Source organism: Pongo pygmaeus, chromosome 2 (genome assembly GCF_028885625.2).
Source record: "Pongo pygmaeus isolate AG05252 chromosome 2, NHGRI_mPonPyg2-v2.0_pri, whole genome shotgun sequence".
In the NCBI taxonomy this organism is placed as follows: Eukaryota; Metazoa; Chordata; class Mammalia; order Primates; family Hominidae; genus Pongo; species Pongo pygmaeus.
Genome location: NC_085930.1, coordinates 143,304,711 through 143,327,180, shown reverse-complemented (window position 1 = coordinate 143,327,180; position 22,470 = coordinate 143,304,711). Strand labels below are relative to the sequence as shown.

At 44.3% G+C, this 22,470-nt stretch overlaps 1 protein-coding gene and 1 long non-coding RNA gene across 3 annotated transcripts in view; one reads left to right on the top strand and one right to left on the bottom strand.

Annotated features, from left to right (window-relative positions):
* Positions 1-22,470, bottom strand: part of LOC134739185 (uncharacterized) — an 86,283-nt gene that overhangs the window by 13,879 nt on the left and 49,934 nt on the right. The window lies entirely within an intron of this gene.
* KY (kyphoscoliosis peptidase) overlaps positions 1-22,470 on the top strand; it is a 51,244-nt gene that overhangs the window by 2,799 nt on the left and 25,975 nt on the right. The window contains exons 2-5 of one of the 2 annotated variants that reach the window (XM_054483517.1): positions 686-748; positions 4,794-4,856; positions 18,476-18,550; positions 20,336-20,398. In XM_054483517.1, the coding sequence (XP_054339492.1) occupies positions 686-748; positions 4,794-4,856; positions 18,476-18,550; positions 20,336-20,398 (264 nt within the window). The remainder of the gene's footprint in view (positions 1-685; positions 749-4,793; positions 4,857-18,475; positions 18,551-20,335; positions 20,399-22,470) is intronic. The other variant, XM_054483519.1, reaches the window with a different exon arrangement.

Here is a 22,470-nt window from a genome sequence, read left to right as displayed (position 1 = left end):
AGCACTGAATACTCCTTCCACGCCAGGATCTCAATTTTATTGCAGCAGCTCCCGCTGCCAGAACGTATCCCCATGCTGTGCCAGGAACTCGACCTTGCCGCAGCCAGAGTGAGAGCTTTCCTTCTCTTCCCTGTTGCATCACAAGGTCCCAAGGCAGAGTGAAACACAGGTACATCAGATTGGCCATGGCTAGGTCATACGTGTTTACCCTCTAGCTGCAAGGGAGGCCAAGAGAACTGGCAACTGTCATTTTCCATTCCCATTGGGATTGACGGTCTTAGCCCACTCCCCCGACTCTATATCAAGACTCTAAAAGTGGGTGATTCACCACATACAGAAATAGGCAGGCAACGTGGATAGCAAATGACTTCTAAAATAATGCTTTCATATGTATGCAGTGGAGAGGTGGAAGTGGAAAATGGGCATCTGTACTACAAAAATTCTCCCTGAATGATCCTGATAACCAACCCCGCTGCCCTTGAAAACTGTTTTAACAGTTTTTAAATGTTTTTAATTTTGAGAGTTGCATTCATTCCCTCAAGGGCATCTTATTCATGGGCAGCCTCTCTCAGATTCCAAGAGAGCCAAGATCCACCTGCTCTACCATAACCTAGATAAGTCTGCAACTGGTACATCACTCTTTTGCCCTGAGTCTCCCACCTCAGAGAAACTTGTTATTTTGCAGGATTCCAAGGTGTTGGAAATGGAGTCCGAAGATGGCAGAAATTAGAAGGAAATGACTTTCACGGTAAATTCTCTTTTTCCTTTCAACCTATAGGATTTAATACATTGAATAATAACTGGAAGAATTGGGTTTCACTCATTTGAAGACTAGCCCTAGACATCTAACCACTGAACAGAAAGTGGCTGCTCCTGACCCAGCCAGGCCTCTAGGGCCACTGTGACTATGGGAAGTGTTCCCTGTAGTCAGGTCCCCTGCTCTCCTGGAGGCTGCGGCTGAAGAGCAGTGCCAGGAACTTGAGCACCCATTTGTTTGCTGGCTGAGCTGTAGGGGAGGACTTAACATCCCTTGGGATGGTGAGGTTTGATTGTGCTCCTATGAGAGGCAGCCATCTATCTTTTGAAAATGTTTCCCAACAGAGAGGATAGTGGTCTGCCTTGGGACAGTATGACTTGAAGCCTGAGAAGATGCCACTCAAGGGTTCTATAGCTCCCTGCTGGCCTGGGACCCAAAATACAATAAGAAGTCAGCTTCCAAAGCCTCTTTTTTCCGGTGCCAGGCATCTGCTGCCCCAGGCCCAGGATCTCTCTGGTAACACTAAGGGGCCAACTATAATGGGCTTTATTCTATTCCCTTTAGGGTTCATTAGCCCAGCCTCCAGGGACAAACATCAGGGACACTGCACAGTGGGCACGTGAAGGTTCTAATAGAGACCAAACCTCTACTCCCAGAGCCCCAGTAGAGAACTCCATCAGCCCACAGCTATGTGACCCCTAGGATCAGATGACTGGCTTATCAAATGCCAGTCTAAAGGAACCACTCTCCATGACACAAATGGGAAAATAGGATTGCAGGTGAATAGGACTAAACTGCTATGTTCTACCATCCTTCTGACAATAATGAAAGGGAAAGATGAAGTTCTAAAAGTGAATTCATTCACTCATTCTGTTCACAAATGCCTATAGTGCTTACTTTGTGCCAGGCATGATTCTAAATATTGGAAATGAAACAGGGAAAAAGACAGCCAAGAACACTACCCTCAGGGGAGCTACGTTAAAATGATTGGAATTATAATGCACTGCAGGTGAGTCTCAATACCCTGGAGTTGAAGAGTCTTCCTGTGTCCCCTGCCTTTGGTAGGAGTCCTCAAGACACACTCCCCATCCTCACCCCACCACTGCCAGGGAGCCACCCTGACAAGCATGCGTGGGTGCAATGGCTTCCCTGTAATCTTGCTACAGGGGCCATCAGCTGGTAGACATGCCAGCTTTAGCTGTACTGAAGTAGACGCCAAAGCTAACAAAACTCTGCTATGGGTTATTGAGAATTTTAATAAGAATCAGACCCCTAGAGACCTGTTAGCCACAGAAATGGCCATGCAGGGCATGGAAGATATGCATGCTAAGCCCATGTGTGAGTGGGTGAGTGGGCAAGCAACCACAGGTGGAAACAAAGAAGCACAGCATCCTTGTTGGTTGCAGCTGTCTCATACCTTGCCTGAGTTGTCTGACACTTATCTTAGGGCTTCTCAGGCATGTTATTACATCAGGAGAGGATTGAAATATACTGAATTCATTCTATTTTTACCATCTTCCGGGTTTCTGATTTGGGAGAAGTTTAGTGGAAAAATATCACAAAACACAAAGTGACACATTGACTATTACAAGACCATTACAAGACTCTTGTAAAAGACATGAAGTGGGTCTTAGCACTATGTGTCAGCTGATAGAAGATGATTAAAATAGTTCTTGCAAAACCACCACGAGAACTGGGAGTTTCAGGTAAATGCAGGGCTGGAGAGAGGCTCTACAGAGGGCCTGAGCCCAGAAAAAATGACGCTTCTACCACTCCACCAACATGTGTAAAGCAAAATTTCATTTATTTTTCAAACAGTACGTTTGCATGCATGCAGAAATTAAAATTAGTTTCTTTCTGTGTTTTCTGATGTCGAGATTCTGAGTGCAGGTATTGAAGCTGACCTTTTCTCATACCTGCCTTACTGGTGCCCAAGACACCCAGCCCTGGTAACCAGCAGGCCGCCCAGCCCTGGTAACTGGATGGCTTCCATCTTAGAAGGAAGTGGCTGATGGCATGTGCTGGTGGAGTGCACACAGACGCTGCTGAGCATGGGGTGGATCCAGAAGGGCACATTTTCCCCCTCTTGCTACCCCGTGCACTGCTTGGGCTGGAACATTGGCAGGGTGTTGAGACTAGAGAGCTCCAAACTTTTCGAAGCAGCAGGTGTTTGGGCCCAGCCGCCTGCTCACCCCCCTACCCCACCCCAATAGCTTGCCCAGCAACGGGCTTCCGCTGCTGTGATTGGCTACTTTCCTTGGTCCTGGACAAAGTCTGCCTAGTAGCACAGGAACAGACGCCCCACAGCTAAAGGGAAACCAATTGTGCAGCCTTGACTATAAATACCCCACAGCAGCTATGCCAGCCAATCACCCTCCTTGAGGATTCCCTTCCCGGATCTTGTTTCCTCCCTCAGCCAGCCGAGGCACTGCCAGCTGTGCCTGCAGAAGGCGGCCCTGGCCTCCCTGTCCTCGCCTGGTCTGGGGCTCCAGTCCCGCATGCCACATAACCCTGTATTGGAATACACAGTGGACCTAGCCCTTGGTTGACTAGTGTGGGGCTCAGGGACCTAGCTGGGCCTGTTCATAGGAGAAGGCTGGAGGAGGCAGGCTTTCCAGGACAGGACCCTGTCAGATGGATCACAAATCCAGCCTGGCTCAGTACCTCACCCCCCACCTTGATTGGCTTCTGCATGGGCCCAGGCATGGGAACCACTAAGTGGCTGATCTGCACAAGAAGAATCATCTAAATGGACCTGTTCAGGCCAATGCCCCAGAGGCATACTTGTTTCCAGACTGAGGCACTGGTCTCAGTGGTCACTTCCAGTGACAAGCCCACTGCAAGCCAGCAGGAAGCTATAGAGAGAAGATGGCAGGCCAGAGTGGTAGTGGTGTGGGAACCTCCAGCTGCCACCATCCTCCCCTTGCCCAGCCTTCCCCCCACCCCTCTGAAGCAGAGGTTCAAGGGCAGCTTCAGTAAGAGCAGGCTACAGCAGCAGCTGTAAAGAAGGGAGGAAAGGTCATGCTTCCCGTAGGAGGGCAAGTAAGCCTGTGAGCTCCCGCTTCTTGGCCTATAGCAGGAACTAGGCATCACTCCACAGCAGCCTGACCCCACTAGGCTCTGAGGACAACTCTGTGTCCCAGGGACAGAAATATCCCTGCGTGTGGAGAGAATGTGCGTAGAGTGCATGCCCTGCAAATGTTTGTGAAACAGAACCAAACTACACATCATCCCATCTCCTAGGCTGGGGTAGGAGGCAGGCTGGCCCCCTGTTCTTCTCATCAAGAAGCAGGAGGCTTGGCTGGGCGCGGTCGCTCATGCCTGCAATCCCAGCACTTTGAGAGGCTGAGGCGGGTGAATCACAAGGTCAGGAGATCAAGACCTTCCTGGCTAACATGGTGAAACCCCGTCTCTACTAAAAATACAAAAAATTAGCCGGGCGTGGTGGTGGACACCTGTAGTCCCAGCTACTCCGGAGGCTGAGGCAGGAGAATGGCATGAACCCAGGAGGTGGAGCTTGCAGTGAGCAGACATCGCGCCACTGCACTCTACCCTGGGCGACAGAGCGAGACTCGGTCTCAAAAAAAAGAAGCAGGAGACTCAACTGGGAGTCAGAAGACCTGAGGTTCAAGTCCCAGGTCAGAACCTCCCAGCCTGCTCCACAGAAATGTGTGAAGATCAATGAGGCATCTGTGTATTCAGTGCTTTTGAAACTGTGCCTGGTGACAAAGTTGGGAGTTATGGCTACAAAGACCATGGAAGACTGGTAGCCTGTTCCAGAAGAAACCCAGCCTGTGCTGGCACCTGCTAAGAGGCGCAAGGGGTGTGTGCACAGGGGCTTCCAGGCATTTGTCTCCATGCACAGTGTCGTGCTGGTTTGCACATGTGCACACTGTGAGGGTGTGCACACATTTAGGCCTGGGGATGTGCTTGGCCCCCGCCAGCCCACCTTTCCCGCAAACACATACAGCTCTTTGCTCTGCCTGGGGAAAATTCCCCAGTGGTCACTGCAGGCCTCTCTGTCTTCCTTAAATAGAAAACTTGGTGGAGAAGCAGCACCCTCAGCAGCCCCAGGTCATCACTTCCTATGACAGCCAAGGTAAGTGATTCGCCGCTAGCCGTGACCTCCCCTGCAGACGTGTGCCCAGACCTGATGCTCTGGCCAGCGACAGCCCAGGATGTGGAGCTCAGACTATGGGGAGCAGGGTCCTCTCTGCTCCTGTGGGTGTTGGAAAACCCTTTTCCTCTCCGTGCGTCTCATGGGAAGCAGCAAGAGGCTGCACAGTCTGAGTCTTCCCCTCACCATGAGATCAAGAAGTAAAGCCCATGGGCCTCAGAGCGCACTGCTGTCATCATCATCACTATTACTGTCATCACTATTCAACATTCAACATTTGTTGAATGCTAACCATGTGCCAGACACCCTGCCAAGCCACTTATGCACTTATTCTCGTGTAACTTAAGCTTCACAGCAATCCTGTTTGACAGGTACTCCTCTTTACCATCCTCAAATTACAGATGAGTAAACTGAGGCTTGGAAAGGCTGTCATGTGTTCAAGATCACATGGCCAGCAAGAGTCAGAGCTGGGCAGTCTGAGCCCCAGCAAGGCCTCAGCTGTTAACCTTCACATATCTCTGCTTCCTCATCTCCCCTGGAAACCAGCCTCCCTCCTGCTGGCTCATGGCATCCAAGCCCTCCCTTGTCCTGACCCATAGCAGTTCTGCGGCCTCTTCTGCTGAGACTGAGCCTTCCCAGGGCATCCCACCCAGTGAGTTTGCCACGGCAAGGCAGAGTGAGAGGCATCTTCATTGGGAGTCCTCTCTTTTTGGGGACAGGCTCTGGGGACTTGGGGAAGGCAGGCAAGGGCATCACTGACTCTACAGTTGACTGGATCTGAGCACATGACAAGATAGAGACAGGAGGGCCCCACAGCAATGGTGACAGGAGGCCAAGTTAGAGACCCTCATGCCCACCCTGGTTAACTGCTGTGCATTAAATACTGGGCCCTGGTGTCTAAGTGTTCTGACAGGCTCAGCCATAAGAGTTCATCACACTTGCTCTGAGAGTTGATGTCCTAACCTATAAGGAAATTATCTGATCAAATTCAGAGGCAGTGACTTCCCCCATGCCCCATATGAAACAGGAGGACTCTGGAGGCCCTGGAGGATTGGAGCCTCTCAGGGAATTGCTCTCTGAAATACAGGTGGACCAGCTTCTCTATAGAAAGGCGCTGGCAGGTAGTGATGAAAGGCCAGCCAACTGGGGTTACCAGCATGGGGGAGCTGGCTCTCCTCACAGTACAGGCCAGTGTCCCTTTAAGCCAGAATTCCTGAGAATGCAGCTCTAGGACAGCCTTAGAGACCTCTGTGGGCCCAGCAGGACCTGCCACCAGCCCTGAGAACCACAAGGACAAGCCCATGCCCTGTTGCTTCTCTAAAATGAACTCAACTGCACATGGCTCAACACAAAAAAAAGGTCTCAGAGATATCTGGCTATAATGAGAGTGGATTAGCACCACTTACCTCACTTAGTGAAGAAGACAGACAAAGGCCCCTGTCCTTGTGGAGCTGACGTCCTAGTGAGGAGACACAGACAATCCTGACAAGTCAAACACCCTGAGCCAGAGAAGGCGTGAGGGGGAAGTCAAGCAGGAAGGATGATAAGGCGTGTGTGCGGGTATGGGGTCTGGGGCTGTGCAGGGTTGTATATTCATTTCCTATAGCAGCTATAGGAAATTTCCACAAATGAGGTGGCTTAAAATACTGCAGATTTATTCTCTTACATTTCTGGAGCCTAGAAGTCCAAAATCTGTTTCACAGGGCTAAAGTCAAAGTGTCAGCAGGGCCAGCTTTTTTTAGAGGCTCTAGGGGTGCATTCATTCCTTGCCTTTTCCTGCTGCTAGTGGCTGCAGGCCCACCATGGCTTGTGGCTGCCTCACTCCAAACTCTGCTTCCATTGTCACATTGCCTTCCCTGCTTATAAATGGCTGAATCTCCCTGTGCTCCCTTGTATAAGGATCCATGTGTGGTTGCATTCAGAGCCCAGCCAGATAATCAGGATGGTCTCCCTATCTCGAGATCCTTAATTTAATCACATCCACATAGTCCTCTTTACCATATAAGGTAACATTCACAGGTTCCAGGGATTCTGGCATGGATATCTCTAAAGGCCATTCTTCAGCCTATCCCAGGGGACAATTTAAAGTGGAGTAGGTGAGAAAGGCCTCACTGAGAAAGTGACACCTAAGCAAGGAGAGAGGTAAGAGCAAACGATGTGGGTATCTAGGGAAGAGCTTCCAGCAGAGGGAGCAGTGAGCGTGAAGGCCCCCAGGCAGGAGCGTGTCTGCGTGTTCAAGGAGCAGGCAACTGTGCTGTGGAGAGGAAGGTGGGGGACATGGGCAAGATGGGGGTAGCAGGAGAAGAGCCAGAGAGGACACAGGGCAGAGTCAGAAGGGACTGGGAGGCTAATCTGAGTGTGATTGGAAACCATTAGATGGTTGTAGACATGACAGCCTCCAATGCGTAGAGAATAAACAGAGGGGGCAAGGTTGGAAGCAAGACAACCCTTAAGAGGCATCATGATAATCCAGCAAGAGAGGTTCCCCCATGGTGTGGATTTGGGGTATACAAGAGAGGAGTCAAGGCTTGGGACCCAAGCAATGGGGAGGATGAAGGTGAGGGAAATGCAGGAAGAGCAGGTTGGGAAAGAAACATGAATTCAAATTTGGCTTTGTTGAGGTTGGTGCCAGCACCTGCCATTTTGGAAAGCTGTGGCCAGGGAATCGTTACTCCATGTGCCACTTTCTTATTCATCCCATGAGCCTTGACAACCTTCGGGCTCTGTTCTGCAAACCACACGGGCCCCCAGAGAAGCCTTCTTGGAAGCTCTATCACAGTAATAGCGGTGACCAGAGGTGGGACACTTGGTGTGTGCCAGATATTAAGCTAAGCCCCTCTCATGGCTCACCTCATTTAATCTCCACAACCACCTTCTGCAGAAGGTTATCATCCTCATTTTACAGATAGGGAAGCTCAGAGATATTTAAATAACTTGCCTGAAGTCGCACAGTTAGCACATACCAGACCCAGAAGTTGAATCCATGTCTGTGGGCTCTCGAAACCGGTGGGCTTAACTACTCCACCATACTGTCTCTTCCATACAGGACAGGGACCAATCCGGTGGTGTCGATTTGGGTGTAGTACCCCCACCCAACCCCCACCCTCAATGTGCAGTCTAAGATTTCAGTCTGAACCCATTGCTCGGAATGGTTCAACATTTTCCCTCCTCCTCAGCCTCTCTTTCAATGGTAGACTTTATGCAACAGGTGGCAAAGGAACATTGGAATCTTGGGTCATGGGAAGAGGCTTTGGAGATGGATCTGTAGTGGGTGTGTGGGTTGAATGAATTTGTAAGGAGAGTAATCACAAGGAGCCCCTGCAAAGAACCTTCTTTCTTTTTTTTTTTTTTTTTTTTTTTTGAGACAGGGTGTCACTCTGTGGCCCAGGTTGGAGTGCAGAGGTGCAATCACAGCTCACTCCAGCCTCAAACTCCTGTGCTCAAGCAATCCTCCTTCCTCAGCCTCCCGAGTAGCTGGTACCACAGGTGAGTGCCACCACATGGCTGGTTTTTTTTTTTTTTCATTTTTTGTAGAGATAGGGTCTCACTATGTTGCTCAGAATGGTCTCAAACCCCTGGGCTCAAGCGATCCCCCGTCTCAGCTTCCCAAAGTGCTGGGATTACAGGCATAAGCCTCCATGCCTGACCCCAAAGGACATTCTTGAGGAGTCAGTTTTCTATTGAGGCTTCTGTCCTCAAGGTCATCAGCCCTTATCCCCATGCAAACACTTTTTAGAGTAGTCTTCTTTGATGTGTGCACTAGGGTCAAAGTGCCATGTTTCCAGACCTCAGACCTCCCTGCGGAACTCCAACCCACAGAAGGAATCATGAATGTTCCTTTGTTTTCCATTCCTAATGGAAGCCAGGGGCAGGGCTGCCAGTGATGCCCTTCATCATGCACACCAACAGATGCCCAGTCACAGCCCTAAGCTCTGGAACATTAGGTTGTCATCTCATGATGAGAGCTGCTGAGTGAGGTTTTCATGCTGCGTTTAACAGTACCCCCTAAGGGTGGTGTTCCATCATGTTCTACAGAGCCAGACAGTCCCTGTCACCATCTAGCATGCTCGTTCCTGGGATGTCACTGCTTTCCACTTCCTGACTACTGCATCCTGGGTGGAATCACAGCATGTGTCTGTTGAATATCTAACCAGGGACAATTTAAGGGTATTTTTTTTTTGAACTACCAGTGCTTTCGCTGTTTTCCTGACTCTAAGCTACTGCAGGAAAAAAAAAAAAAAAAAACTCCAAGGTAGAAAAAAAAAAGGCTGTAAATGTGCCAACCTGTTATAGAAAAAGTTAACAAACACCTTAAACCAATGATGGCAAGTATTTCACATGACTCACATGACCCCTACACACACATATACACCCGTGTGCATGTGCACACACACACACACCTGACAGTCTTTGTTAATTGATCCCTTCAGGCAGCCACTTCCAATCAGTCAGAGATAATGAAAAACATGAAACCTGTTTGCCATACTGCGTTAGGTGTTCTGAGCCAATTAGGCCTTTAGATAAATCCTGATTGAAACCTGAAGAGATCCGGAGAGCAGCTGTCAGGTGGAAGAAACCTGACTGGGTGAAAGGCAGGCGCAGGGCAGTAAGCATGTGGACATTCTTGTGCTTGCCTGTATGCTCTGTTTCTGAGAAGGCAGGGAAAAGCAAGGAGAGCTGGTGGGGTCTAGGAAAGGGGCCAGGGAGCCCCTCAGGATTAGCAGAAAAGAATCTCTAACATGCTCTTAACTAAGATGGTCAAAGCTGCAGCTTCAGAAATGTGATTTTGTTGACAACTGGTGGAGCTGGGGAGGGGCGCATAGAGAGGCCAGCCAGGCAGCCTGGAATCCCAGGAAGGGCCTCCTGTAGGTTTGGTTGTGGTGGTGAATAGTCAAGATTAGAATAATGTACTGTACTTAGGCTGTACTTAGGGTTTAGATCTGACTGCGAATTTGGCTCCAAATGATCTACTCTCTGTTAGAGACTGGCCACATTAATATTTTTTCTTAAATTAAGAGTTTTATTTGATCCAGGAGCGTCATAGCCAGCAAACGCTCTCCACTCCATGCCTTAAGGAAGCATAAAGCTATATTGCGAATGCTTTTCCCCTTGAAACAGCGTGTCCAGCCCAGGCCCAGTTCCCGGAGCCAGCAAAGCCTCCCAGTGGCGCCCTCACACAACAGTAAGTGAGAGCAGGAATCACACTCCCACGCAAATCAGGGAGGACGAGAAAGTGGCTGTTTTCCTTGAGGGAATGCTAAGCAGCAGCACAGCTTTGGGGGAGAACCGGGAAGTGGGATTCAGGAAAACATTGGACATTGACCCCTGTCCAAGACGGAAGAGGAATCACAGAAAGGAGAGAAGGGATTAGGAATAGTGATGGCTGGAGCGTCTGGGCCAGGGCCGTGCTCCGAACGTGAGCCCACCTCAACACCCTGCCCTGGAGGGGCTTTAACAGCAGTTTGTTTTTCAGCTTGATCACTCTTTCACAAAGAGACATGGCTGAAGTGGGACATGGCTAATACCCCTAGAGACATGGCTCAGGACACGTAACACAAGATGGCAAACAAGTTTCATGTTTTTCATTAACTCTGACTGATTTTGGAAGTAGCTGCCTGAAGCGATCAATTAACAAAGACTGTCAGGTGTGTGTGTGAAAGTACCTGGGCATTATGAGAAGTCTGGGGAAGAGATTTGTTGTTGAACCCTATGCCAATAAGTTGTTCACTTTTGCAGTTTCTCTAAGCTTATGGAGATTGTTCCAGTCCAGCATTTTCCAGATGGTGTTTGACAAAATAGTACTGGGTCAAATAGAGTTCTTCACTACAGGACTACTCAGATCATTGTGTATTGTGACCTATGAGAGGGGAGAGAGTGAACATGTTTCTCAATTCATTTTTCACAAGGCATCTTGAAGTCAAGTACCACTTAGCACTCACTTTAAAAGACACCTCAGAGGGTTTGAGGTGGAGAAAGTGAAAAGGAGAAGAACAGGCCCTTGCCTCACTGATGATGGGAAGACACACAGGAAGTATTTGCTGCTGAGGGTGATAGCACCCAATCCTACGACCAGAACTGAATTATGCCTTGAACTCTGAAATGCTTAATGTTTTAATTACAAGCTCACAAGGCTGATTTTCTCTCAACTTTGAATATGCTAGAAACTACACTTCGAAATGAATGTTAACCCCTTCAAAGCTATGCTTTGCAGAGGCCACATTGTATGTTTTCAAATTGTTTGAGAATGACCCTCTTTGGCATGCAGAACAAGTTTATGAGCTACACAAAAAAGACAGTATTGTTATTCTATGAAAAATAATTGCAATGCATTTAGCAGGCAAAGGGTTAGTGAAAGGAGGTTTTACAAAATCAATGAGGAAAAAATAATACTTCAATAGGAAAATAGCCAATTCACAAAATAAGAATTTAGAATGGTAAATAAGTATATGCAAAGACTACTACAATAAAACTAAAGAAATATACCAAGCAACCAGGTATTATTATTCACTGATAAAAATTTAAAGGGTTGATAAAACCAAACATCAGTGAGTGTATATGTGATCTATTTTTGCATTACAAACCACCACACAACTTAGCAGCTTTAGCCAATAAGCATTTACAAGCTCACCAATCTGCAGGTTAGCTAGAAATTCTCATTGGAGCCACACCCAGCTGATCTTGGGTCTTGGGTGGGCTTGCTCATGTGCTTGTTGTCAGCTGGTGGGTTGGCTGGAGACCAGCTGGTCTAGGATAGCCTCACCTGAGAGGCTATGCTCTGCTCCATGTGGGCTCTCATCTACAACCTGGCTCATTCACATGGCAGTTATGGCTCGGACCCCAAGAATGAGAATGGAAGCCTCAAAGTTTCTAGAAGCCTAGGCTCAGAATTTGTGCAACATCACTTCTAGCATGTGCTAATTGGCCAAACCAAGTCAAAAGCCCAGCCCAAATTCAAGGGGTGGAACAAAAGACCTCTCATTGGGAGGAATTGCACTTTGTGACCAGTTTTGCAATCAAGCACAGCAAGAATGTGGACAATGGGCATTCTCTTGAATTACTGATAAGATCATAGATTGATAAAATCATTCATAAGAAAATTTTGCCAATATCTAACAAAAGCCTTTAAAATATCCGTATTATTTGATTCATACTTAAGAATTTATTCAAAGGAACTGATTTGCAAAGTGTGCAAATCACTTTACATACGTACAAAGATGTATGTATCTGAGTGTTCATCACATCATATCTAATAGCAAAACTGTGAAAAGCTAAATATTCAACAAAAAGAGTTTCTTATATGGATTATAAACCATCTACAAAATAGAATACTATGTAGCCATTTGAAATGATAACATATGGCTATGCTCACTGACATGTAAAGATTTAAATGAAGAAAGCAGGTTATGAAAAATATGTTTACTATAATCTGCTTTGGATTTTTAAATGTAGAAATGAAGTCTTAAAGGAGTTTCACTTTCTACTTTATATCTTTCTGTATCATCCAAGTTTTTGTTTTAATTCTTCTTGGGTTTTTGTGTGTGTGGTTGGTATTTTTGCTTTTATTTTTATTTTAAATTAACATACAGTAAAATCAAATGTTTGTAGTGTGTAGTTCTGATTGCTAACACATGCATAGATTTGTGGAACCACCACTATGGCAGTTACCATCATCAGAATATACAGAATACACCACCATCGGAATATACAGCAGTTCTATTTCCCTCTTTAAAATTATCTTGTGTGGACTCTAATCCTCCCATCACTCTTAAGAGTTCCTTTGTATTGTTGAGAAGTACCTTTTTTTTTTTTTTTTTTTTTTGACAGAGTCTCGCTCTGTTGTCCAGGCTGGAGTGCAATGGCACGATCTCGGCTCACTGCAACCCGCCTCCCAGGTCCAAGCGATTCTCCTGCCTCAGCCTCCCGAGTAGCTGGGGTTACAGGTGCCTGCCACCATGCTCAGCTAATCTTTGTATTTTTAGTAGAGATGGGGTTTCACCATATTGGCCAGGCTTGTCTCAAACTCCTGACCTCAAGTGATCCACCCACCTCAGCCTCCCAAAGTTCTGGGATTACAGGCATGAGCCATCATGCCCAGCAGATAACTATTTCTTGATATGGATGTACCACAGGTTGTTTATCCATTCACTCATTGAAGGACATTTAAGTTGTTTCCACTTTGGGGTGATTATGAATAGAGCTGCTATATAAACATTTGTGTACAGGTTTTTGTGTGAACATAAGTTTTCATTTCTCTGGGATAAATGCCCAACAGGGCAATTTTTAGGTTGTATGGTAAGTACATGTTTTGTTTTATAAGAAACTGCCAAACTATTTTCCAGAGTGACTGTTCTATTTTACAATCCCACTAGCAATATATGAGATCCAATTTCTCTGCATCGTTGTCAGCATATGATATTATCACTATTTTTAAATTACAGTCACCCCTCAGTATACATGGGGGATTGGTTCCAGGACCACCTACATATAACCAAATGTGAGCATACTCAAGTCCCACAGTCGTCCCTGCAGAAACCCCATATAGGAAAAGTTGGCCCTCTCTATGCGAGTTTTGCATTCCACCAACAGTACTCTCCATCTGCATTTGGTAGAAAAAAAGGACCGTATGAGTGGACTCGTGCAGTTCAAACCCATGTTGTTCAAGGGCCAGTTGTATATTATTGCTCTTCTAATAGATGTGATGTCTCATTTTGGTTTTAACTTGCCTTTTCCTAATGGCTGATGATGCTGAACATCTTTTCATGTGCTTATTTTCCATCCATAATCTCTTTTATAGTAAAATATCTGTTCTTTTGCCCTTTTTCCAATTGAATTGCCTTTGCACTTTTGTAAAAATTTATTTTGCTATGTTTGTGTGAGTCTATTTTTTATTATTCTGTTTATTGATCTGTTTATCCTCTTACCAACATCACACTGTTGTGATTACAGCAGCTTCATTAATGCATCTTAAAATCAAAGAGTGGGAGTCCTCCCATCTTTTTTTTCAAAATTAGTTTAGTTATTCCAGTTCCTGTGCCTTGATGTCTATATTTTATAATTATGTATTTGCACAATTCCCCCAAAGTGTTTGGTTGAACTTGCATTAAATCTATAGATCAATTTCGAGAGAACTGCCCACTTGACAATTTTAAGTCTTCCAATCCATAAACATGGTATGTCTCCCCATCTATTTAAGTCATCTTTAATGTGTTTAATCATATTTTGGAGTTTTCAGCATGTGATTATTGCACATGTTTGGGGTTTTTGTTTTAGATTTATAACTAATATTTTAATTTTGGAATTATGGGAAATGGTTATTTTTAAATTCCATCTCCAATTGCTTATGGCCAATATACAGAAATACAATTGATGTTTGTATGTTAACCTTGTATACTGTGACCATGCTAAACTAACTTATTAGTTCTAGGAGCTTTTTCTTGTAGATTACTTGGGATTTTCTATGTAGACAGACATATCAACTGTGAATAAGGACAGTTTTATTTCTTCCTTGCCAATCTGTATGCCTTTTATTTCTCTTTCTTGTCTTATTACACAGGGTGGGACTTCCAGTACAATATTATTAGGATCAGTGAGAGTGGACATCTATGACTTGTTCCCAATATTAGGAAGAAAGCATAACCATGTTTCACCATTAAATATGCTGTTAGCTGTATGCTTTTTGTAGGTTTCCTTTTTCAGATTAAGAAAGTTCCCTTTTATTCCTAGTTTGTTGAGAGGTTTTATCATGAACGGATGTTAAATTTTGTCAAATGCGTTTTTCTACACCAATAGGTGTGATCCTGTAGTTTGTCTTCTTTAGCCTGTTAATATGAATTACATTCATTGATATCCAAATATTTAACCAGCTTTGCATTCCCAAAATAAACCACCCATGGTTGTAGTATATTTTTCTTTTACTATATTGTTGGATTTAATGTTGTAATATTTTGTTGAAGATTTTTGTGTTTACATTTATAAGGGATATTGGTCTGTAGTGTTCTTTTCTTTTGCTGTCTTTGTGTTTATATCAGATTAATGCTAGCCTCATAAAATGAGTTATGAAGCATTCACTTCTGTTTGGCAAAAGATCCTATGAAGAATTGATGTTATTTACTTTAAATGTTTGTTAGAATTTACCACTGAAGCTATCTGGGCCTGGCTTTTGGATGGAAGGTTTTAAACTACAAGTTTAATTTAACAAATAGATATTGGGAATATTTAGGTTATCTGCTTCCTATATGAGTTTTGTGGTAGTTTGTGACTTTCAAGGAATTGGCCCATTTCATCTAAGTTGTAGAATTTATGTGCACAGAAGTTTTGTAGCATTCCTTTATTATTATTTTAATACATATGAGGGTCTGTAGCGATAGCCCTAATTTCATTCCTGATATTGGTGTATTTACCCCTGATTTGTGTCTTGCCTCTTTCTTTTCTTGGTCATTCTAGCTAGAGGTTCATCAATTTTACTGATCTTTAGAAAGAACCAGCATTTAGTTTCATTGATTATTCTCTGTTGTTGTTTTTAACTTCAGTGATTTATTCTCTTATTTTTATGATTTTCTTCCTTCTGCTTGCCTTGGATTTAGTCTTCATTTCTCTACTTTCTTAAAATGGAAACTTAGATTGTTGATTTGAAACCTTTCTTTTTTCTGTAATAAGAATTTAATGCTACAAATTTCCCCTTGAAGCACTGCTTTGGCTTCATCTCACACATTTTGATATGTTTTATTTTCATTTTCAATGAGTTCAAAATATTTTCTAATTTTCCTTGAGACTTCTTCTTTGATCTATGTGTGATTTGAAAGTATGTTAATTTTTAATATTTTGACATTTTCCAGTTGCTTTCTGTTTTTTATTTCTAGTTTAGTTCAGGAGTTTTGTATGATTTCAGTTCTCTTCAACTTTTTAAGGTTTGTTTTGTGACCAAGGATATAGTCCATTTTGGTGATTATTCAATGGGCATTTGACATGAATGTGCATTGTGCCATTATTAGATGGAATTGTTTATAAACATCAAATAAATTTTATTATGTAGTTCATTTCTTCTATATATTTGCTGAGTTTCTTTCAATTAATTCTCTCAATGACTGAAAGATTAGTGCTAAAATCTCCAACTATAATTGTAGATTTGTCTATTCCTCCTTTTAGTCCTATCAGTTCTTGTTTCATGTATTTTAAAACTTTGTTGTTTGACATATGCATATTGAAGGTTGTTATGTCTTCTTGCTAATATTCCTCTATCCCTGATATTTTCCTTTCTCTGAAGTCTGCTTTGTCTGATATTAACATAGCAACTCCAGCTTTCTGTTATCTTTTCACTTAACCAACCTATATCATAGTAGTTAAAGTTGGATCCTTGGAAACTGAATATAGTTTAATCTTATGTATTCACCCTTTCTGAAAATCTCTATTTTTTAATTTGTGTGTTTAGACCATTTACACTTAATATAATTATTGATACATTTGTATTTAGGTTTTCTACTTTATTATTTGTTTTCTGTTCATGCCTCTGTTTCCCCTTTCCTGCTTTTCTTGCCTTTCAGAATTACATTTAAATTTGCCTATTAAGTTTTTTACTGTATCTCCATATATAGCTATTTTTGTATGTATTATATGTACTTAACTTTTCATAATCTAATTATAATTAATATTAACATTTCAAGTAGAATGAGGAAGTCTTACCTCCATATAGGTACATTCACTCTCCTACTCTACGTTGTAGTTGTCATATATTTTACATCTAATATATCAAAAACCTATCAGATGTTATAATTATTTCTTTCAATTATTATTCATATTGTCAAGAACTTGAGAGGAGGGCAGACTAATATATTTATCTAGCTATTTACCATTTCTATCCCTCTTCCAAGTTTTCCTCTGGTATAATTTCTCTTCCATCTGAAGAACTTCCGTTAGCATTTCTTTTGGAGCAAGTCTGTTGGTACCAAATTCTCTTGGCTTTACATCACTTTTCACTGGCTACTTTCCATATTTTTTTCTTTAATAGTTTGGTTATGTGTCTGGACTTGGATTTTCTTACATTTATCCTGTTTAGAATTCACTGAGTTTCTTGAATCAGTAAGGTTTTATGTCTTTTGCCAGATTTCAGAAGTTTTCATTATTTCCTCAAATATTTTTTCTGCATCATATTATTTCTCTTTTGCCTTCTGAGACTTCAATGATGTGAATGTTAGACTTTTGGGTATTGACCTACAGATCTCTGAGGCACTACTTACATTTTCTGTTGTTCAAACTGGACAATATCTGTTGATCTATCTTCAAGTTCTCTGACTGTGTTCTCTGTCATTTTCATTCTGCTATTGAGTATATCCAGAGAATTTTTAACTATATTTTTCAGTCTAAAATCTTCACTTACTTCTCCTTTATATCTTCTTTTTTATCGCTGATACTTTATATCTTTCCATTTATCTCAAAACTGTTTGCTATTACTTGTTAGAGCATGTTATTGTGGCTGGTTTTGTGTGTGTGTGGAGTTGGCATCCGTTGATTATCTTTTCCTTTTCAAGTTAAGATTTTCCTGAGTCTTCCTAGCTGAGTAATTTTGAATTGTAGCCTTTGTAATGCTATACAGATCTGCCCTGCATGTGCACCACCCAGTGGCCAGTCTGGGACCTGGGCATTAATCTACCCCATAGTTTACTTCCTGAAGACTGTGGTATGATGTTTAGGATGAGATCTATGCATGCACAGTTCAGAGGTGACCACAGGAGTCCACCTACAACTTTATGGAATTGCCTTCTTGAGCTCCCTCCTCTTCATGACCCATTTCTCATTCCTCTACCCAAAAAGCTGGAGCTTCAGTTTCCTCACTCCGCCATATAGGCCCCACAACTGTGTCTGCCTCTGGGGCAAATCAGCAGGAAACAGAGAGAAAAAACAATAAATATTTGCCCTCATATTCTTGGGATTATAACTTCTCTGGTAGAAGAAAATAGTTATCCTTGCTCCAGAGTTGTAGATGCCTGCATGGCCACCAACATCACTGCTGCCATTGCTACCAACAGAATTGCCTGGGGGCTGAGTTGGGAAATAACAGAATAAAGTGGGGGAAAAACAACAACAAAAGATTTCTTTCACTCTCTCTGACTCAGGGGTTCCCTTTCTCACTCTGCAGGCCAGAAAGAGAGGATGTCTCTTGTGTGCTCTTTTTCTGCATCCACTCTACCCTTCTGGGTTTGGGAATGCCTTTAAGTCCAGTCTAGATGATACCAGAGGGGAAAGAAGAATGGTAAATTCACTGCCAATTTGCTAATGCTTTAAAAATTCTTCCCACTCTTCCCCAGTTATTCTATTATTTACTTTGCAGAATCCTCTAATAGTTGCCCCTTACATTCGGTACATTGTTCATAATTGCATTCAGTGGGAGACACAGGGCTGAGTGTGCTTTACTCCATCTTGCCTGAATCTGGAAACTATCTGCTTAGTTTGTTGTTGTTTTGATTTATAGAAAAAAAAAAGGATGATTTCTACACACAAAAGAAAGTTCTAAAACTAATTGTTTTGTTAATCAATCATCAGTCATGAGGCATTCACCCTTTCCTGGCAGCATCTGGTAGAAAATGTCATCTCTTTTTCCTTTGTAGGGACACAACTGACTGTGGAAGTCCACCCTCGAGATGCCATGCCCCAGCTGCTCAAGAAGTTCTCCTTAGCTAAACGTATGTATGACAGAGGTACTCATGGTGGAGGGCTGGCACAGAGGATTGAAGGCAGCTGGTTGGGCCAGATCCCAGCCCGAGCATCTTCTGAGGGAAGGAGAAGAGTGACATGGGCCTGAAAACTGGGAAAAGGCAGAAGCATGACAGGTTTATCCTGGGAGACTCTTTTCTCCACACCCAGCTACCACTGATTTTTCATCTCTGGAATTAGTCATAGGTAACACAGACATTTAGCTGAAGACACATTGCATCACAAGAGTGTTGTTGCTGTTGCTTTTAGATACCATTTGTTTACTGCCCGAAAAGTGGCATGCAAAATGCTAAGTACTTTAACATTTATTAACTTTTTAACCTTTTGATGTATACTAATATCATCCCCACTTTTTAGATCAGCAAAGTGAGGCTTAGAGAGGTGAAGTAACTACCCAAGTCACCCAGCCAGAAAGTGGGTCAGAACCCAGGTATGACTCTGAAGCCTGTGGTCTTAACCACCATACTTTGCTTCCCTCAGTGCAGTGCACATAGGCCCAGGCCCAGGACCATGATGTCTCCCCAACTCCCTTCTCGGTCCTCTCCTTGCATCTGTCCAGCTTATGGTTAAACAGGGACCTCAGGAAGAATGCAGGTTAAGTAACAGAGGCTGCAGAACAACTGAGGCTCAAGTCCTCTTTAGGTCCATGCAGTGAGCCAAAGTCCTCCAAAACTGTCTGGTCCTGTAGTCGTCAGCAGTCAGGATCTCAAGAGAGTAGTCTACTGTAAAGAGGGCAGGCTCTAGGGTCGACTGACTGGGTTCATGTTTCAGCTGTGTGACCTTGGGCCAGTGGCCTAACCCCTCTTTTGAACTCAGTTTTGTCAACTATAAAAGAAGGAAAATAAGCGAATCTGCCTCATAAGATTATTATGAGATTAAATGAGAGAGTAAATATAAAGCCCAAGCCAGGCATAGTAAGTGTGTAACAAATGCTAGCTATCATTTTGAACCTTTATCATTCTATCAAAAATGTAGGTGTGAAATACAAAATGCAGGTGTGAGAAATAAATGGAGCACTGTTTCTCAGAATGACCCATGTGTGGTTGCACTCTTCTTTGTTATATTTATAGCCTAAAGTGGCCTTCAGTGGCATAAAACTACCTGCCTTGGCATCCCAACCTTCAACTCCCCTGATCCCATCAAGGACCCAAATCTTCCTGACCTGGTTCCGGATCAGCAGGGAAAGTTCCTTTCCTTTTGCCCAGGGAGTCTAATAACTATTGGCTACAATTCTGCCTTTACTGTCTTAGATTTGTGGGATTCAGTTGGCCTTTAATCCTCCCAAGGAATAATTTAATTATGACCTGACCTTTCTAGGTTTTGACCTTCACACTAACTGCTTTCCCCTTCCTGCATCTTTGTTTCCATCCATGGTCAGTTCTTATCCTGGCGTTATCTGGCAGTGGATTCAAGAAAGCAGGAAAATCCAAAAGAGGGCAGGAACACCAGGTTCCAGGAGGACCCTCTGAATCACCCAAAGTGTTAGGTCAGAGCAAATACTAACTCCAGTTGCAGAATGCAGCTCCCTTTCTTGTCAGCCACTTCCTGGTTCTTAGTCTTCCTTCTGCCACACCAGGAAGTTCCTGGCAATTCCAGCAGCAATTCAGTGGTCAGTGGGGTGGGAACAAGGAGACTATGAAAAGGAGAGTAAAGAGGAGGGGTCAAAAGCAAGCACCACCAGAAGGTGAGTCATCAGTGCTTGCATTTCTGTTTCTTCTGAAGTATCTATACTTCTGACCTTTGGAATATTGTAGGTTTACAAGGTGATAAAAATGGAAACGCAAGACCCCAGCAACCTGGAGGGAAAGATGCCCATGGTAAGTTCCAGAGTCTTCCAGGACAATTCTCAAGAGAGCACATGGGTTTAGCCTCATAGACTAATCTCCAATTGACAGTTGCTTCCTGGGTCACTATGCTGAGAGGCTGGGGCCACCTTTGGGTTCAGGAGGGAAAGAGTGTCAGGATTAATTAGCAATGTCTGCCATGGACACAGGTGGAGAAGGAAAAAGCTCATGCACCAGATGTCATCCTAAAGCTAAAGTATAAACCCCACCAATAACAAGGCAGACCATTATAGGAAACATATTAAAATCATAATTCAGGATTATGTTAACTTTAAATGAAATGCCAAATGTCTGTAAGGTAGGAGGCAGGGTGAATAAGCAGAGTGAGGCAGAGGAAGAAACACTGAGAGGGATGACAGACAGCCTGGGTTGGAATCCTGCTTTTGCCCCTCATTTGCCTTCCCTATGCCTCAGTTTCCCCCTCAGTAGACCAGATGTTATCTAAGGCGGGGTGCAGCTCCATACTTCTTCCTATTGTTTTGCTTTAAAATCAGAATATTTTAGTTAATGACGCTGATATTTTAAATGTATTTATGTAGAATCATATTTAGATCTTACATAATCTCCTCACAGGTAGATTTAATGAGGCATAAATCATGGACATTTTTAATGTTCAGATATTGGAAAATGAAACCAAGAAAGGGGAAAACTAGTAATAGGGTTTTCAATACCATTTTAGAAATGCCACCTTTATTCTAAATAGGAGTGCGGGGAGACCTCATTTGCAGAGCTATACTGAGTGGAAATCTGTTCGATGTGTGAGTCCACTTTGAATGCACTTAGGTCGCCCTGATGGCTCTTGTGAGAGAATGATAGGAACAGATTCTGCAGAGGGAGAGGGCACTGAGAAGAGGCAAGGCTCAGCAGGGGCCTGCCTGAGTATCCCCAGTCTTCTCTGGTTGCATTTGGACCACACAGGGCAGGGGTTGATGACATAAGTCATGGTGGCCAGGCAAGAAACCCCTGGGCCCAAATATTGGTCAGCTCCCCAATAAGTGGGCATTGCCTCTCAAACCATGCCGGCCCAGAAGAGGGTCATGAAGAGGCTGGGGCCATGTCTAGAGGTGACACACACCCATCCCCACCTTCTCCCCACCTTCTCCCCACATCTCTCCGGTCTAATAGCACCAGATTAAGGGACTCTCACTGACAGTGGCAGCCCGGAGGATGTGCAGGCAAATGCACCAGCTGTGTCCCCCACCAGGCAGGGAGGCCACATGTCCCTCCCTGCATGTACCTGCAGAGGAGCCCCACACCCTGCACCCTCCCAGAGAGCAGTGTGACACTAACATCACAACATGATATGCTCCCAGGAATCCCACAGATGTGTGCCTGAGGCCAGGGGGCTGGGTCCAGTCCCTCCCAGCAAGGTGGAAGTCAGAACCAGACTGGAACCAAGGTAGAAGTGCAGGTCCATCAGGTGCTTTCTCACATGGCCCTACTCTTCCCAGACTTCCCTACCATACCCTGGGGTCTCTCCAGCACACCTCACTTGCCCAGCACCCAGAGGCTCCCGACATGGAGGCTGAAGGTGGGTGGGTCCACCTGGGTCAGGGGCTCAGTTCCTCTTTGGTCCCAACTTCTTCCCACCCCCAACCTGTCTTCCCACCCAGCTTTCCTGATTTTGATCTGCCTGACTCAGGGACCCTTGGTTAAGAAAGGCTCTGCCAGAGCCAAGGCTCTCTTCTGGGCTGGGACAGGGGTCTGCTGTCCATGCACCTGTTGGTCTAACCATTGGCCAGGCAGCCTTGCAGCAGCCCCCCAGCAACAGCTGATTATGGTTGTCCTATGTCCAGTGGGAAGCTTGCATGATTGCTGGCCCTGCATCAGCACTGGTCTCGAGTTTTCTCTCCTTCCTGTATCTCTGTCTCAGAGACCTGACTCGTGGCTTGGTCTCTGATCAGCAGGCTCCCTGTGAGTATGGCTAAGCATAGTTGAGGGATTTGGAAGCCCAGCCTTTCTCAGGGCCCTGTTACCAGAATGCCATCACACATGGTTGAGATGCTCAAGTCTTCAGTTGACCAAGGGCAAAGGAGGAAGCCTGT